This window comes from Anopheles gambiae, chromosome X (genome assembly GCF_943734735.2).
Source record: "Anopheles gambiae chromosome X, idAnoGambNW_F1_1, whole genome shotgun sequence".
In the NCBI taxonomy this organism is placed as follows: domain Eukaryota; kingdom Metazoa; phylum Arthropoda; class Insecta; order Diptera; family Culicidae; genus Anopheles; species Anopheles gambiae.
In genome coordinates this window covers 23,157,965-23,175,105 of record NC_064600.1, presented here as the reverse complement: position 1 = coordinate 23,175,105, position 17,141 = coordinate 23,157,965, and the positions used below count along the sequence as shown (strand labels likewise).

Here is a 17,141-nt window from a genome sequence, read left to right as displayed (position 1 = left end):
CGAAGGTTTGGATGTGTTGGTGCGTCAGACGGCCAATCGCTGTCAGCCGTCGTCCGTGCTTTTTCCCTCCATAGCGCTATCTCTTTCTCGCGTATGGTCAATGCTCGCGAGCTGTTGTGGCGCCTAAAAATGCCGTTAACAAACATTGCGGCTATGAAGTTGCATTTTCACAAATCAAACAAAAAAAGCGCAATAAGTTCAATTGCTGCAATGTAAAAATGACTAACGAATCGCTAGTTTACGCAGGAGGGTTTGCTGTACAACGCGCAGAACCCTAATTCGCATTGACACGTTCATCCCGGCGCTGTTTTTCATCAGCTTTCCGTTCCGTCGGCATCTAGAACGCAAGCTGCTTGTGAAACCGGCACACTGGAAAGTTCACTGGCAGTCCCTGCGGCCTGCCATCGAACTGAACGTGTTAAGCATTAAGCATAACTTTGTAACACTAAGCTTTTTTTCCTTTCGTATGGTGTAGATTACACAGATATGCTGAGCCGTCTGCGCAAGGGTGTGAGTGTGCGTGTGTGTGCAAAAATGTCGCCAAATGTGTTTTCTTCCGGAATGTTATGATCCATCAGTCAAAGAAAGGAAGATGTTCATGACAGTGGCGGATTGGGGGAATCGGGGGTCCTAGACGGAAAGACGAGTTGAGGCCCCTGTGAATTGTAACAGATGACCGGGAGGAGGGAGTACTGACACACAGCTGTTGGGAGATTGAACAGTATACCTAAATTCCCGGCGGTGAGGGCGGTGGCCATGGGGCCCCTACGATCATCGGTCACAAGCCCTAAAATTGTTGCCGGCATGGGGAGGGGAGGAGAGGGGTGCATATGGTTCTCCAGCCACGGGGCCCCAACGACCATCTTTCCGAGGGCCCTTGTCGCTAATATTCTGTCCAATTGTAGACAAACGGCATACTACAGACTATCGATCTTCGACGACCGGCTAGTTCGCCTACCGTTAGATCTGCCGCTGGTTCATGACGGTGTTTTTTTTAATTGTTGAGATATGCGTTGATACTCACATGTGCATTGCGGTTGTGTATTGTTATTGGTGGGTGTTAGCATTTATTAATTTGTGTGTGACCTTGAGACGCTGTGGGAGAAGCTGGATTGGGATTTGAAGTGTTGTCGGTGTATTGATGGTTTATTTTATTTCGTGCCGCTGCTGATGAGACCATTCGATGCCCGTGCCAATGGAGGGTGAAGAAGCCTATTTAAAACAAGCGTATCAGAACGTCTAACACTAATCTAATATTTTTTAATTTGAACATGTTTGATGCTTCAACGACCTTCTAAGCATTATGTAGCACAGTGTAAAGTGGCAATAAATTTTTTTTTTTTAAATGTGCCGAAATCTGTCTCGAGTTTTCGGGTCGCGACACACACACACACACAGCGCGGGGAAAGTGGCCGTTCACTCTATCATATCGCGATTCCCCACCCCGTCCGGCGCTAGGGATGAGGATGCGCTACATGATAGCTGAACCAGCCTTTCTTCCGATAAGGTAGCCGTACTCGCTCGTGCGGGTAGGGGGGGAGGGGTTGATGGAGGGTGCGTGATCGCGCGCGCGACCTCGGGGGCGCGTGCTCGCGCGCGCTTTCGTGGGTGCGTGCTGGCGTGCGCGCGTACGTGCATGTGTGCGTGCGTGCGTGCGTGCGTGCGTGTGTGTGTGCGTGCGTGAGTGCGTGCGTGCTGGCGTGCGCGCGTTCATGCATGTGTGCGTGCGTGTGTGTGTGTATGAGTTTGAGCGCGCGTGTTTGTGTGTGTGCGTGCGTTTGGAAACCCCAAAACTATTTGATTCTGATGCGTACATTTTCATCCGCTGTGGCTACAAAGTCCGTGCATTTTCGATCTCGCTACTTGAGAGACAACACAACCATTGGCATTGGCATCTTTGCGATCTGCTCTGCTGTTGGGGGTATTAAAAAGACACACGATCGAAGCAAACGTGCGTGTGATATGTAGCACATTTCTTTCCAATTCAGCGCACGCAAGTGGAAACAACATTTTGAATTGAATTCATACAAAAGAGAATTGTTTATTGCGGTGCGCGTATGGTGCTGCACCTGTCCGTCCAGAATCTGTCGGCTTGTTGGCTTAGAGTCGTTATCATGACGCCGATTGACCAGCAATGCCTTGGAATGGGTTCGGATCGGTAGGTTCATGTTTTGGTCGATTGCATTCCGTTGATATGTCGCGCCACAGCGGGACACCCGGCAGCAACAAAGTCATGACAAACTCGTAAACTAGCGATTCGTTAGTCATTTTTACATTGCAGCAATTGAACTTATTGCGCTTTTTTTGTTTGATTTGTGAAAATGCAACTTCATCGCCGCAATGTTTGTTAACGGCATTTTTAGGCGCCACAACAGCTCGCGAGCATTGACCACACGCGAGAAAGAGATAGCGCTATGGTGGGAAAAAGCACGGACGACGGCTGACAGCGATTGGCCGTCTGACGCACCAACACATCCAAACCTTCGACAGCGCGCTCAGGCGAGGGGTATGAGGCGGAGCCAGGGACGGGCAGCTCGACGAGCTACTCGACAAATTTGCCGTTGGAGGGAAAAAGATGGCATGATAAAATTCTCCTAACGCCTTGATTTCTTCCGTCGCTTTGCGCAGCGGGACACTCCGCACTTTTCGCACACTTCGCACTCCGCACTTCGCACTTGCTTCACTTTATAGGCTACCATATTATAGGAAGTCAGGTGGTGTAATACTGAGCATATTTTGACAAACCGGCTTTTGTTGTACAGGTTCTCAAACCAGGTTGTAAAATACGGGGTTTCTCTAACTAACTCAAGCTTCAACTGTAAGCTTCATTTCCAATTCGTAAAATCTCAATACAACATTGTCAACTGTATGTCGAACGTACACAAAGTAACCAATGACATATCATTAGAGAGAGAGAGAGAGAGAGAGAGAGAGAGAGAGAGAGAGAGAAAGAGAGAGAGGGGGGGCTGCACTTTATTCCTCGCTCTTCTTTTCCACTTTGTTCCTTACGGATGGCCCCGGCCCGATAGGTTCGGGTCGACCCGCCGATCACTAGTATGCGCAGCGGCAGTAATGGTTTAAATTGTCACAAAAATCATATTAAGTAAGGAACAAGTAGGTTCAGTTAGCATTAGCGACTCTGATCCGTTGGTGCAACGAGTTCAAGTCGGGGCGAATCAAAGGTTCATAAATTGCTTGCACACATTCATACCACAACACGCCCATCGCCCCCCCCCCCTCCCGCCCTGTCCCATGTCCCCCTTTCAAAATTTGACTAGGGCTCCGAGTGAAAATTGTAGTTTTTGCATTAAAACATGCCCTGCTATCGCAAGCCTGCGACGCGAATAGCATTTTTACATGAAACCAGCTGTCTGTTTTATTGCACAATCGCAAAGCGGTGGCCCCGAGTACAAGCACAGACACGTTTCATCTCAGCCAAATTCAAGAGCGCACACATCCACATCGATGAGATCGATTCTTGCAAGAAACCTCCACTGGAGCGCCGTTTACCTACGACCTTCACAGTTCATAGTTGTTTTAAAGAGACGCGTGCTTGGTGTCAGCCGATTTTTCCTGATAATTTCTCCGGCTACGGACCGCTGTGTTGATATTGTTTAGTTTAGTTTAGTTTATTAATGAATGAAGCCCTCTCGAGTCAAAATTTGTTTACAATACACATTAGATAACGAACAGAACATTTATATATTTTTATTGTTGAACGCATTCCGAAACAGTGAAGTCAGTTCCGTTATCGTCATTCCAGGCTCGTAAATATCGTCAGCTGAATTTAATAGACAGCACATACAAAGAAGGGGGTTGCGAGAGCCAAATGTTGTTCGGGTTTCAGCGACTGCCAGCATTGGTCGGCGACGGAGTATTCTGGCAGGAACATAGAGGAGAATCCTTGAAAGCAGCTCGGGACAGTCGATGGTTCCGTTTAAGATTCCCGTGATAAATGCCAGTCTGGTGTGCTCAACACGTTCGGCGAGAGGCGGGATCCCAAGCAGCAAACACCTAGTTCTGTAGTCGAGACGACGCGGCCAATCACGAAGGGCGAAGCGCGTTGCCTTCCGTTGGATGGACTCTAGCCGCGCAAGTGCCCGAGTAGATGCTGGCCACCAAACAATGCTAGCATATTCCAGCAGTGGTCTGATAAGTGCGCAGTACAGTGTCTTGAAACACATAGGATCACGAAGCTCGCGCGTCATGTTTATGACCAAGCCAAGTAGACGATTGCCACTAGCGACTACTTGGTCTATCTGTTCTTCGAAGGAGAGTTTAGCATCTAGGAGGACTCCTAGATCCTCTACACAGTTCACTCTTTCGAGGTTCTGACCATCAAGCGTATAATTAAACAGCGTTGGAGCTCTTGAACGGCTGAATGAGATTATGGCGCATTTATCGATACAGACGCTTAGTGCGTTACGCTTGCACCAGGAGACAAATTCAGTCAAAGTGGCTTGAAGTTGAAGATGGTCCTCGGGCTCACGGATTTCACGATAGATTTTAGCATCATCTGCGTAGAGTAGGCAACTATTATCCGAGAGTGCCGTGCACAAGTCGTTTATGTAGAGCAGAAACAACAGAGGCCCAGGGTTGCTGCCCTGGGGTACGCCGGAAGAGGTACCGATAGATCTAGATTGGTGGGAGCCCATTCTAACTGCATATGAACGACCACATAAATACGATTTCATCCACTTTACCAGGGGTGGTGATAATCCAAGTCTATCAAGTTTTGCCAGAAGAATATTGTGGGACACACTGTCAAAAGCCGCCTTAATGTCCGTGTAAATGGCATCAACCTGCATACCATCATCAATGGACTTATAACAGCCGCTAACGAATTGCATCAGATTTGTCGTACTTGATCTCTTAGGCATGAATCCATGTTGGTTGGTGCTGATGTATTTGCCGGCAGATACTATTGTGGTGGATTGCTTATAACAATGTCTTAGTTGTAATCAAGTAGCCATTGGTTACAGCAACCGTGGTTACACTGAATATCGAATAAATGTAGTTAGTCTTAGTTCACTCTTAGAACGGTTTACATCGTCTTTTAATCGCTCCCACATTGGTGACCCCGACGTGATATCCGGATTGTTATTAGTTCTCCTAATTTGAAAATTTGTGAACGAACATGTCTACCGAAAACGTTTCTAACGAAGAAACTTCCCCTGCTACTGCAGCCGTTTCGGTTAAACTTCCGGAATTCTGGAAGAACGATCCATCGTTGTGGTTTTCGCAAGCTGAAATTCAGTTTTTGTTGGCCGGCGTTCATAAGGATGAAACAAAATTTTATCATATTGTCGCTAAACTCGAACAATCCGTGCTTTGTCATATCGCCGATTATGTAAAACAGCCTCCTACGACAGGAAAATATGAAGCCGTTAAGCAGCGCCTCATATCTCGATTCGAGCTCACGGAACAAGCCAAAATGGATCAGCTACTTGGATCGTACGATTTTGGAGACCTTCGTCCTACGCATCTTTTAACGAAGATGCAGGAACTTGCTGCCGGATTGAGTGTGAATGATTCCTTGTTAAAAAGACTATTCCTGCAAAAACTTCCAGCTAATATACGTGCAATACTTAGCATCCACGATGGAAGTCTTTCGAAGCTAGCGGAGATGGCAGATAAAATGATAGAAATGGCTCCTCAAACATCAGTTATCCATGCTTCTGTGCAAAAAGAAACGACGGAAAATTTAGCAGAAGAAGTTGCTGCCATGAAAGTAGAGCTACGCCAAATGAAAGCACGGCAACCTGAGCGCGGTCGATTGCGTTCCACTTCTCAAAATCGTACCAATGAAAACATCTGTTGGTATCACCGGAAGTATGGAAATCGAGCTACGCGATGTCGAAGCCCTTGCCAGTATCATCAGTCAAAAAACTAGATTTCCGCCCATCCGAAATCGGCGAGGTGGGCGGATTAAGAATCAGTCGCCGTCTGCAAATCTTCGACAAATCTTCTGGTATTCGGTTCTTAATCGACACGGGATCGGATGTATCGATAATACCTGCATCCAAGATAGAGAAGACTCGAGAACCATCGCCGTTTTTACTCCATGCAGCAAACGGAACGAAAATACGAACGTATGGGAGCAAATTTGTTTCAGTGGATCTCGGACTACGCCGAAAGTTTTCGTGGAATTTTTTGAAAGCCGACGTTACTTCTGCAATTATTGGTGCCGATTTCCTCGCGCATTTTGGTCTTCTTGTAGATCTTGGAAACAGAAAACTTATTGATGGTGGTACGAAATTACACACTGTTTGCGGATTATCGATATCTTCGGTTTACGGTGTAACAACTATAGCAAAAGATCATCCTTTTCGAGACTTGCTGGTCGAATTTCGAGAAATCACCGCCCCGCCGACAATGCGCACTGAGGTAAGACATAATGTAACCCATCATATTCAAACCACTGGACCTCCAGTTGCATCCAAACCTCGTAGAATGCCGCCAAACAAACTTCAAGCCGCTAAAAAAGAATTTGAGACCATGATGGAGCTCGGGATTTGTCGCCCTTCCAAAAGCAGTTGGGCAAGTCCACTTCATTGCGTACCGAAAAAGAATGGTCAATGGCGCTTTGTCGGAGATTACAGGAGTTTAAACCGGATAACTGTGCCAGATCGTTATCCTGTGCCACAGATTCACGATTTGCTAAACAATTTCTTAGGTAAGAATTGTTTTACCACTCTAGATTTGGTACGAGCATATCATTTTGTTCCGGTCGAGGAAAGCGACGTTCCAAAGACTGCTGTAATCACTCCGTTCGGGCTCTTTGAATTTACCAAGATGCAATTTGGATTATGCAACGCGAGCCAGACATTTCAGCGCTTTATGCATCATGTCTTCGGTGATTTGGATTTTGTGGTGGTGTTTGTCGATGATATATGCATTGCATCGTCTAATGAGGAGGAACACCTATCGCACGTGCGAACTGTCTTTGAGCGTCTCAAATCAAACGGCTTGGTACTGAACTTGGACAAATGCAAGTTTGTCCAAACAGAAGTCAACTTTTTGGGGTATCACATCAATGCATCTGATATCAAACCTCAAGCTAATCGCGTTCAAGCCGTTGTTGATTACAGTCGTCCGATTACGGTGAAGGATCTTCGACGATTTTTGGCATTGCTGAATGGTTACAAACGCTTCATCTGGAATGCTGTCTCATTGCAACAACCATTGCAAGCACTCATTATTGGGAATCGAAAAAACGATACAAGAAAACTTCAGTGGACGATCGCAGCAGACGAAGCTTTCGTGAAATGCAAGGAAAGTTTAGCAAACGCAGCTTTATTGTCCTATCCTGACTCGTCAAAGCGAATGGGACTGATGATTGATGCTTCGGATACAGCGGCAGGAGCTACTCTACAACAAAATGTCGCTGGCGCATGGCAACCGCTGGGGTTCTTCTCGCAGAAATTTTCCCCTTCACAGAAAAAGTATTCTGTCTTCGGTCGCGAGTTGACAGCCATGAAATTAGCGGTGCAGTATTTTCGACATCTAGTGGAAGGGATAGAATTCACTATTTATACTGATCATCGTCCGCTCACGTATGCTCTGAATTCTAATTCAAATCATCTTCCTCATGAAGAACGATATTTGCAGTACATTTCGAGTTTTACAAAAGATATTACATTAGTGGCAAAGACAATTCTGCTGCAGACGCATTATCCAGAGTCAACACCATCTCAGCTCCTTCAACAGTGGATTTTGAATTATTATCGAAAGCGCAGCATGGCGATCCAGAACTACAGAAGCTACTTGCTGATCGAACTACATCAATGAACTTGCAGTTAAGATCATCTGTTTCAACTAATCAATTGTTGTATTGTGATGTGTCGGATAATGTACATGTTAGACCGTATGTACCAGAGAAGTTACGGTTAGAAGTTCTTCGCAACATCCATTGCCTTTCTCATCCCGGTGTTCGAGCAACGAGAAAAATGGTTGCGCGAAGGTTTGTTTGGCCCTCAATGAATCGAGACGTCGCCCGCTTCGTCAGATCTTGTATTGATTGTCAACGATCGAAAATCCATCGGCATACATCTGCGGCGCTCAACGAATTCGAGCTTCCAAAAAGTCGTTTCCGCCATGTTCATATCGATTTGGTTGGACCACTTCCGACGTCGAACGGAAAGCGGTATTTATTAACGATGATCGACCGGTTTAGTCGTTGGCCGGAAGCAGTTCCTTTGCCAGATATACTAGCTGAAACAGTCGCTAAAGCATTTTGCGAATGTTGGATTTCTCGGTTTGGTGTTCCACAAATAATCACGATCGATCAAGGACGACAATTTGAATCCGAATTGTTCACGGAATTGACGCGGCTTCTTGGGGCTCTCCGTATTCGTACTACAGCGTATCATCCCGAAGCTAACGGTCTTATCGAGCGCTTTCATCGAACGTTAAAAACTTCGCTCACTTGTGTCGATTCGAAACGTTGGTGCGATAAACTGCCGTTGGTCCTGCTCGGTTTGCGAACTGCTATCAGGGAAGATATCGATTGTTCTGTTGCCGAGATGACATACGGACAGCCACTGCGAATTCCTGGCGATTTTTTGGAAGTTCACTGCTTCGATTTTGCTGAACCTTTTGTGGATGGGTGTTAGCCATGAGACCTTCCACAGTGATGGAAAGGTTCTTGTGCGCAGTGAATTTTTAAAAATCATAGCTAAAACAGGAGCTACCGATACGACACAACGCTTGAGAATTGTCGCTAGGATACCATCTGGCCCCTCGGAGTATGACGACTTGAGACGCTCGATTTTTTGGGTAACCAGGGTCTCGGTGACGATAGGTAGCGTGACATGAATTGCATCTGCCGGAGTGTTCACCAAAAAGCAGTGATTATGCCTCTCATTGGAGCAGGTTTCAGATCAGATTGTAAAGGACTTGTGAAGCCCCTCTGAAACCTGCTCAGACCGCTGGGTGGTCTCCGTTTGAGTCAGTTACTGCAAATGTTTGACAAAATCCTTCGTTCAGTTAGAAATGTCAAACAAGAACAAGTCGAGATGTCCAACAACCATCAGATTCCAAATCTGCGTTCTTGACACATTTTCTCTAACCAACACACATTTTCTACCTTTTTTAAACAGTTATAAGTTAAAACACTAAAGGTAATATGTATAAAAAAATAATACACTGGGAATATCAGATTGCATTGAACTTCATACTTTTAGAAAGCCTACATAAGCCTGATATTACCGCTTAACCCTAAATTCAATGACCGCCTCCGGGTAGTTTTTGTACTTTTATTTCTTGATATTTTGCAATAGAAAAGTCGTTCACATTTTTCAAAACATGTTTTCGTTGTGTCCTCGAAAAAAATTGATTTTTACGGTGTTATTCTATTAGTTCCCCACCTTACCGGTTAGGTAGAATTGCAGTTTTGCGAATTCTAACGCATGTATTGTTTAGTCTGCTCGACGTATTAGCATTACATTTTTATCAAAGATGAGTCTTGTTGCTATTTAACTATTCAAAGTTGAATTTTTTGTTCTTCAATTTATTTCATACATGTTAAAACATGTATACATGTAAAAACATGACTGTGCCCCCGTACGTAGGACTGACTATCCTATTATGTTTAATAAATTAGTCAGTGCAAGCCAAACCCCCTAGAATGGTGCATTCGTCAACTCGCACGACTTAACACCATGCCCCATGCCATTATATCATACGTTTTCAAAAATCTTTATCTTGAGGATGGTAAGTAAACACGAGCATTACGGGAAAGATGGACACTTGTCATAAATGCTGGATAAAAGTTATTAGTGAATTATTCAACAATATAGTATCCAATCTGGAGGTGTGACAACACATTTGGGAACCATTTTTGGCATGATTTCTATCAAATTTGTACAAACAAATTTTCAATCGTGTGCTCGTTTGTTGTTGCACGAAGTTTCAATCGTGTGCTCGTTTGTTGTTGCACCAAATGTTTTTGCACGAAGCCGAGACACGAATATTACCTTCTTTACGAGACACGAATTAACTACTTTCTTTCACTAAACTGTAAAACGAATCACGAAAGTATATTTCTACGCCTTATCACTGCAAGATTTATTTTAACTTCGATAACATTCGGGAACACGTCTGCACGATACGATGGCTTTGGTAGAAAGAGAGCGATTCCCCAGTCGCTTGATCCTTTTGATCACTCTCTCACCGGACGCTAGAGATCGCATTCCTCTTGCATCACACGTGGTGGCGAGAAGTGTCGTCACGCGATTAGTCGAGAGAGATTATAGTATCAACGCGTTCGAATTCGTGTGCGAATTCGGCTTATAGAACGAACGCATTCTCAAGCGTTGGATCTAATTTGGTTGCTATGGATCTAATGTTATTTAAATATGCATTCTTTATAACTTCGGATATATAAAACATCCGCTTACAACTGATGAAAAACGACAAAAAAAAAAAGCTTTACAAAAATTGCTTTCTGGTGGTTTAGCTTCATGACACTAACGTGTAAAGACTTTACCCCGTGGCAAAGATATTTTTCATCTGCTATCAATTGTTGATTAACAGATGTCATCACACAACCTTAAAAAAGGGTTACCGGAAGTCGTGGACCAACCAGTCACAGGAGAAAGCATACAAATCTGCGAAGAACGGATTTCCTGTTAAACAGCAGCCATGCATCATGCTATTACTCGCACGACGCTGATGATGCACCACACGAATAGATACAGGAATCAACCATCAGTGCCAGAGTGGGAACCCAGTCGCCCGGGAGGAATGAAGGTAGAGGCCCGAAACCAAAATGCAAAATGCCAAGGTACATGGCGATGTATGATTGGGTAACCTTAAAATTGCTAAAGGGGACAAACATTATCAGTTCTGTTCAAAAATTGGGATCGCTCACTAAATCCACAGTTAAATTCGACACGACCACAACTTCACGAGAGATGAATAACAAACGACGTGTGCAAGGAAGAACGAATAGTCACACCATACCCGGTTTATTTGTAATTAAAGGTGTAGCATATCTGTGACAGACTTCTTGAAAACACCCGAAAGACGCATAATAAGCAAATCAGGCGTTACTGCAACAAACTAGGTGAACCGAGAACGCATAGCAAGTTATAAGCTCAGCGACAAAAACATCCATTCTTTAGCAGCATTAGTTGAAACCTTCTTTCACAATACAGTAAACTACACAAAGGTTATCCGTGTAAAAAAATATTCGACCGCATGTCCTCGGCGCGGACCAGTGTGTTTCAAGAAATGTGCCGCAGATTCAGCATTGCATCCAATGAATTCAGGTATCATCAACGTTTTCAGGTATCATCAACGATTTCAAGCATCATACCGCAATCTTGGCTTTGTCTAAGACAGATTCGGGAAGGGGTCCCGCGGTCTTGAGATAAAGTGTGAAACCCTGTAATTAGGACAAATACACATTACAAAACCAAATGTACGAAACCCACAACTTATCTTGAGTATAAATAAAACCAATTCCGACCATGGCAGGTCAGATTCGTTCGGACTGTCAGGATAGGACTATGCCCATCCTACATCTATCGACTTCTCATTTAAAGAGATTAGTTATGTCCCCCTACCCAAGGTAAGGCCTCTAATCTCCAACGTTTCCAGTAAGGGAAACCTCCTAAATGTGTCTATGGTCGCCTGGACGATCAAGTGTCGAAAGTCCGCTCGAACAAAGTTTTTAAAAACTGACCTACCGCGACGGTACTCGAGGTACAGTTGTACGATCATCGCATTCTTTTTCTTCATCTATTTGGCGTAACGTCCTACGCGGACATGCCGGCCTATACAGGCTTTCGAGACTTAATTATTTACCACGTAGCCGGATAGTCAAACCTTGCTATGGGGAGACAGTCCATTCTGGGCTTGAACCCATGACGGACATGTTATTGAGTCGTTCGAGTTGACGACTGTACCACGGGACAGCCCCCAGTTTACCACATCGCATTACAAAGGGTTATAAAATTTACATGGTGTTTAACAGCCAAGCTACACGTACCGGACGACATCGGATGATGCCACAAAACGTAGGACCGCAGACAAGAAATTCCCGTCGGGCCAGGCCGTGTCGGATCACAGCGGTCCGATTTGGTATGAGATTTCTCAGTTAGAGTTAACAGATTTATGGCATCGTCCGATGTCGTCCGGTGCGTGTAGCTGCGTGGGCTAACTTGGCAGCATTTAATATTTGGTAGCATGCCCATTGTTCCGGATGACAGCTCGCATCCTTTTAGGCATGGATTCCACCAAATCGATGGTAGAATGCTGTACCTTGCATTCTCTATATGCTGCCACAGTTTCTCTTTAGTTCGAGAACCTGCCGGTGAAAGCTTAGCTTTAACAATCTTCCACAGGTTCTCGATCGGATTCAGGTCAGGCGATTGTGCAGGACAATTCATGACGTAAATTTTTTTATCAAACCATTTTTTAACCGCTTTTGCGGTATGTTTTGGATCGTTGTCATGCATGAATTGCCATTTCAATGGCATCTCCCACTCTGCATGAGGCAGCATGACAGTTTGGATGATGTTTAAGTATCGGTTTTGGTCCATGATATCTTTTATCCAAAAGATAGGACCGACACCGTACCAAGAGAAACATGCCCAAACCATTATGTTGCCTCCGCCGTGCTTCACGGTTTTTAAAGTGTACTGTGGCCGGTAGGCGGTATTCTTTGGACGACGCACAAAGCGTTTCCCATCCGAACCTACCAAGTTCCGACCACTCGTCCGGACTCGTTTGGACTCGTCCGACCACAGTACATTTCTCCACTTGTTCAGGTTTTCACCTGCCTAGTCGTAGTGCTCTCGAGCAAACTGCAACCGGGCTTGAACGTAGCAATGTCGAAGCAACGGAACTTTGCGGGGATTCCGGCCGACCAGGTTGTTTTCAAATAGGCGACGCTGCACTGTCCGATCACTTACAGACAGTTGCAGCTCGTCCCTAATTGCCCTGGCCGACTTGAAAGGATCGGCCTTGCACAATCGCGTCATCCGAGCATCATCCCTAGCGGATGTCTTGCGTGGCCGACCCGTTGGTATTTTCGTGCCCGTGCTATACAGCGCGTTACACACGAATGTTTTGGATCGGCCAAGTATTTCCGTGATTTTTCGCTGGGAGTACCCAGCAGCGGACAAACGTTTGATATCTAAACGCTGTTGTTGTGTGGAGTGTGCACTACGGCCCATCGTTGGAATTCCTTCAATCAAGCGCTTGAAGTAGTGCACCCAAAAATACACGAGCTAATTGATCGTATGAAGTGTTCTAGGCAACGGCTAAGAACACAGTGTAAGCGATCCAGCGCTGTGACGTGCTTTTATACCCATAGACGAAGGTACTCATCACTATTTCGTCTCTCAGTGCAAAGGGAGCTAAAAACCCTCAAGCGAGTGCCGTAATCTCGCATTAGTAAATTAGAGCATGTTAATTAAAGACACAGCGAATTGCCACTGCGCTAAGCGTTTCTACAAAAAAATGTATACGCATTAGTTCACTAATCTAAGTTAAGTTATCCGACAACTCAATAACATCAAAAACTGTTATTTAATAATAATAAATGATAATTATTTTAAAATTTTCTGAACTGGTCCTTTTATTTTGGCGCGTGATTTTTGGGTTATTTTTACATTTCTTATCATAACTTTTTTGTTTCTCAACTTTTCACCAAACTTTACAACCATTCATTCATAAAACGTTCTTAAAGTAAACATTCTAGTAGTGCTTTTATGATAGTTTGGTAAAGATTGATTCACTTTAAGTCATGAAATATGATAAGTGAATAATAAATTGATAAGTGGTCCTATTGATTTTTCCGATACTGTATATGGAGTTTTTTTACAGGGGATCTTTGCTGGAGCCGTCCGCAAAGTTCCAATTTTTTTCAAAATTAAGTTAAAGGGATTTTAATACTGTTTTGTGCAAACAATTGTAAATATAAGAATATAAAGAATATAGGTATATCTCTGCTCCGCAGGAAAAATTATCCCAAAACAAGGGTTATTCATCTAGTTATCAGCAGGTTTGTTTGAGCAGTTTCAACTGCTAATATAGGATTTTTACTTGATTTCGCAAGCGTACCATCATTTACCGCAACCGCAGCAATTGACAGGACAACAGGATCAATTGTTTACGGAACGTCATCACGCTTAAGGCAACCTTCGCACTTGATATCGCGGACGGCTCCAGCTAAGATCCCCTATGAAAAGACTCCATATGAGGCGAAGAAAATGAATGCGACGACATAGAAAATTATTTCGGGCCAAATGAAGTAGCACGTCTGAATATAAATACGTCTCAAGTGCAGTGGACATAATTGTACACGGACTGAGCGGCCGCGGCCCGTCAATTTAAGGGCCCTGTGGATGGTAAGCATATACAGCATATACAACAGTGAGTATAGTAGTATCATCGAGAACTTCGGTGCCCAATAGGGGCCCTACGGACGAAGAGACTCATACTTGGTGTTTGATGATGATGTGCAAAATGTGTCATTATCATAGTTTTATCTCCCTTTCCCTCCCCCCACGCGACGATTGAATCGGAACGGAGAACAAAAGCACTGTCCGAGACTCTCTCGGGCAAATAACTGGATAGGTTAATAACTCTTCGTTTTAGTTTCATAAAATCTCTTAAAAATTAGCATAGTTACCTTGACTTCCGTTTCAAAACTAAGCGCTTCCGTGGATCGTAGCAAGCGATGAATTATTGAATCCAGTTTTTGTTTTGTATTGTTGAAATATTGATCGTGTGTGTCGTTTTCTAAGACTTTATCTGCTTCGAGAATAGTTTGATCGACCCATTCATAACGAATATGTTTGGTATCTCGACGCCAAAAGATAATAATCTGCAGTAGTGTTTCTTTCGATTGATTGTGTTTTGAAAAGGCGCTGATGAAATCATTCTGTTTTTCTTGATAGATGTAAGCAAACCGTACTTTCTCTCGATTATAAAGAGATTCTAAAGCTATCTTACGCATTACAGTACGTGCTCCATCATGCAATCTGGTATTTTCAGTGACTAACACAACGCACAATTTTTTACGAGGGCGATTCCATTCAGCTGGACATACACTTTCCAGCATGTCTTGGGATGAAAGTCGTGGAAGTATGAGATATTTGTTGAGTGAAATAATATTGTTCAACGTTGTTGAAGGAATATCAGACATTGTGACCGTCGCAATTGGTTGAGGCGGAAATTCATTAAAAATAAGTAATGTATCAAGTTCAGGATGCGCTTTAAATTTAGCTTGAATGTATGCAGATTCTTTAGAGTTAAGTTCAACAAACCCAAATACTACTCGTTCGCGAAAGTAATATGCAGTTATAAGATAACGTAGTCGTGGTTGCATTCTTGGTTCTAAAATTAGAGCACGAACCCGATTATCAACCCATCCGTTCAAAAATTTGTCAAGCGTATTATCTGTAACAGGCGTCAATAATTTATAAGGCATTTTTTGTCTTATAAAATCCACAACGTGCTGTGGATTGAAAACACTATCTTTGTAAACATAATTATGGTCATTTAGCACCATAATTACGCATGGTAGCGAGTGTACACCGACTTTTCTTACAAGTTGTTCTTCGTGGCCGGCATTAACAGTGGCAAAAGTAATTCCATATGGTTCAAGCGTGTCTATTAACTTTTTGAAAGAATTTGCAGCTTTCATGCATGCAAAGCACCAATCGGCGTAAAACATGATTATCTGAGGTGTATGACGACTTTTCGGTACAATGTTGGTTTCATAGTATTTTGTGGTAATTGAAAGGCGATGATACAAGCTAATATCTTGATCATGATAATTGAAGTTATGTGCTCCATAGAAATGTTCAAATGTGTCCTTGAAACGACCGTAATTATTATATTCTGGACGATTATGATCGAGAACTGCATCTTCGTTTGTTATTCCATATTGGTCAAAGGCTCGTCTACGTTCCGAATCTGATAGCAATTCGTAGGATTGTTTGATTTCTACAAATCTTGTTTCAGCTTCGGGATGTTTGGATTTATCAGGATGCCTGTAGAAAAATCAATCATTTTGCATAATTTCTTTGGTATCGCTGGGATTTCATTGCAGTTGATTTGTATCATCACTTACCATTCTTTTGCCAATTGTTTATAAGCACGACGTATGTCCTGCATGGATGCTCGTTTATGTACCCCTAGAATTGAGTAGGGATCACTGGACGCACTTAAACTTAAGCAGATAGAGGCAAAAAATACTAAAAGCCTGATCCAATAAACTAAGGATTTCGAATGACGATTATTAATTGCTTTGGTCTTCATTTTTTCTCATTAATCTAACGTGTTTATGTAAATTTTGTGTATCTACACGTTTTTCCGCAACAGCACTTTATAATACTAAGCAACACAGCGAATTTGTGACTAGAACTTTTCCTTATTCATGGTGTTATAAGCTTAAAATCAAGATACAATGAACGCATAGCAGACACACCATGAAAATTTCAACAAATAATCATGCTGCTGTTCTGCACACGTCATTTTGACATATGCGTAAAGAATACCAAGGTGTATGTACTTTGAAGAATAATTGTCATCGCGTTTGCCGGGCACCATCATTGGGACTTCCTAGCCAGACAAAATTAAGAATTTAACCGTAGTGTCTACGATCAAAAGAATACAGTCTGTTTCCGAGTTACCCGGCGTTGTTGTTGTTGTTTATTTATTGTTTATCAAATCGAACATGTCAAATCCCATATATTTTTCATGTTCGATGTCGTGTTCGATTGCTGCTAGAGCGCTGCCTTACGCGGTTTGTGCGTTCGCGAGGAATCCGCGTAACTCGAATATCCGTCCCGCTTGGCAAAGAGTATTAGTAACTCATTTTGATGCCTCTCGCTACCCCTGGCCCTAGTTTTGAAGGAATCATGCGACACACTCGCACTCCACTACCCCATCCCATGGAAAACGCTCCCACCATCGAGGTGTTGACCAAAATTTCGCTGTGTGCATGAGACACACACTCGCACTCCTCCCGCCCTGCACAGCTGAACGCACCCACCGTTGCGAAGATGGGAGAATTTTTGCTCTGAACGTGAGACCCTGAAGCGCAAGAGATGACGCTATGTGTAAAGACGATCATAATTCGATATGGTCAAAATGCGTCGATTATCGTTTCATTTATCTGG

At 43.6% G+C, this 17,141-nt stretch overlaps 1 protein-coding gene across 7 annotated transcripts in view; it reads right to left on the bottom strand.

Annotated features, from left to right (window-relative positions):
• LOC1278667 (dnaJ homolog subfamily C member 16) overlaps window positions 1-16,499 on the bottom strand; it is a 68,282-nt gene extending 51,783 nt beyond the window's left edge. For all 7 annotated transcript variants that reach the window (XR_009764586.1, XM_318286.6, XM_061641468.1 and 4 more), the window contains exons 1-2: window positions 16,091-16,499; window positions 14,645-16,010 (exon numbers count right to left, since the gene is read on the bottom strand). Coding sequence is in view for 6 of the 7 variants with exons in the window: in XM_318286.6 (XP_318286.6) it covers window positions 14,645-16,010; window positions 16,091-16,278 (1,554 nt within the window). In the remaining variant the exon portion in view is untranslated. The remainder of the gene's footprint in view (window positions 1-14,644; window positions 16,011-16,090) is intronic.
• Window positions 16,500-17,141: the final 642 nt, after the last annotated feature.